Source organism: Ceratina calcarata, unplaced genomic scaffold, assembly GCF_001652005.2.
Source record: "Ceratina calcarata isolate Rehan_Ccalc_2016 unplaced genomic scaffold, ASM165200v1 scaffold183, whole genome shotgun sequence".
NCBI classification, from domain to species: domain Eukaryota; kingdom Metazoa; phylum Arthropoda; class Insecta; order Hymenoptera; family Apidae; genus Ceratina; species Ceratina calcarata.
This window is the reverse complement of record NW_017139757.1, coordinates 158186-159791: the sequence shown is the minus strand read 5'-3', so window position 1 is coordinate 159791 and position 1606 is coordinate 158186. Positions and strand designations below refer to the sequence as shown.

Here is a 1606-nt window from a genome sequence, read left to right as displayed (position 1 = left end):
AATATCTAAAGTGAACAGACTGCTATTTAAATTAATATTAGAAAAATATTATTTCCCATACAAATTCGCGGTCTATATTGATTATCAAAGTGAACCGAAACTTACCGGAAGGCAAGGCCATTGATTAGAGTATCCACATAGACCCTGATTGACATTGGCACCAGTTCCGGTGGTTACCGGCAATGCTAGTAGCAATTGAGTCGATATCTGTGATACTGAGGGTTGATACTGAGGGTAAATGGGGGGGTAAGGATAGCAAGGAAAAGGAGGAGGATATACACAATCAGAAGGGATAGGAGGGTGAATAGTTGGTGGGACAGGAGGAGGGTAGACAGTAGGGGGAACAGGCGGCTGAGGAGGAGGTTTAATTACAGAACAATCAGGTGTTGTGCATTGAGCTAAATAAAAAAAAGGACAATCATATTAATAGTAATATAAAGTAGTAATGAAGAAACGAAAAACTTATGAGAAATAAAATAACTCAATTCGCAGCACTCTTGAAGGAAAAAAATACTTGACAAAATTATATAATTGGCAACATACTTGTTACGTTATTATTAATGACGTTGTGGATGTCGATCTTGGTGGTAATATTAGTGCTTCCTAATTCTTTGTCACTAGAAGTCGTGTTGCGGCACTCTCCAGAGGAGCATTCAGTCTCGTATTCTGTGATTATCTGATGCCTGTGCTTCGTCTTTCTCATACAATGACCACATTTCATCTCACACTCGTGCTCCGTGTGACACCTCTTTGGACACGAATCCAAACAGGTGGGATCTTGACAAAATGTAACGTGTTAACATTTAACAATCGCACTAATTAGACAAGAGAGAGACGAGCTCCGAGTTACGATTAACTGGTCCAAAGAATATTCTTTTCGAATCAAACTGTAGTATGATCTAACCGAAGTCTGAGTGCGGGAAATGATGCCTCTTCTGTCTCTTCAGACACTTTATGTAGGTCCTGTAATCCGAGTTCTGGCATTCGTCGAGAACGTTTTGCGCCTCGGATGCCACGAGTGCCTCCTCTGTGCTCGTGTCCAGCGACTCAGGGGTGGTCGTCGCGAACGTCGCGAGGAAAACGGCGACGAAGCAGAACGTCCGCGTCTCCATACCGAGGTAAAGTTTAAACGAAACGGCCGAGTCGCCGCGATCGGGCCATCCCTTTATACTCATGTTACTTACCGTTGGGTAAACGACCTGAGTACACATCCCCCTATCGGGGACCTAGGAGATGTTTTCGCGCGGCGAGATACCGGGGACGTCGTATTCTACGCTAATATTTTAACGCGTAAATTTTTCACCCGCAATTTTTTTTACAGCCACGAGAAACAAATTTGCACTGCTTATCGCGGTGAGCACCGCTCGTTTGCTCGCATCGGCCGCGAATCCCTCCCTCTTTCCTGTTTCGTTGGAAAACGATTTTTCTCAGGGAATCCGCAAGACTTAAAACCACTCTTGTTCAGTTCCTCAAAGTAAACATTCACAGACTATTAGACTTTATGAAAAGTAAAACATTTTTAATGACCAGTTGAAAATTGTATTTATATATGAGAATTGGAATTTTCATATTTTGTGTATATATTGTCATATTGTTTTGTGTATTT

General features: G+C 42.1%; 1 protein-coding gene across 1 annotated transcript; it reads right to left on the bottom strand.

The window, feature by feature from the left end:
- Positions 1-523: 523 nt before the first annotated feature.
- On the bottom strand, positions 524-1112 carry LOC113463897 (uncharacterized). The gene is made up of 2 exons (XM_026811029.1): positions 905-1112; positions 524-777 (listed from the first exon to the last, which is right to left on the bottom strand). Exons 1-2 carry the CDS (start codon positions 1110-1112, stop codon positions 524-526), a joined length of 462 nt encoding a protein of 153 aa, XP_026666830.1.
- Positions 1113-1606: the final 494 nt, after the last annotated feature.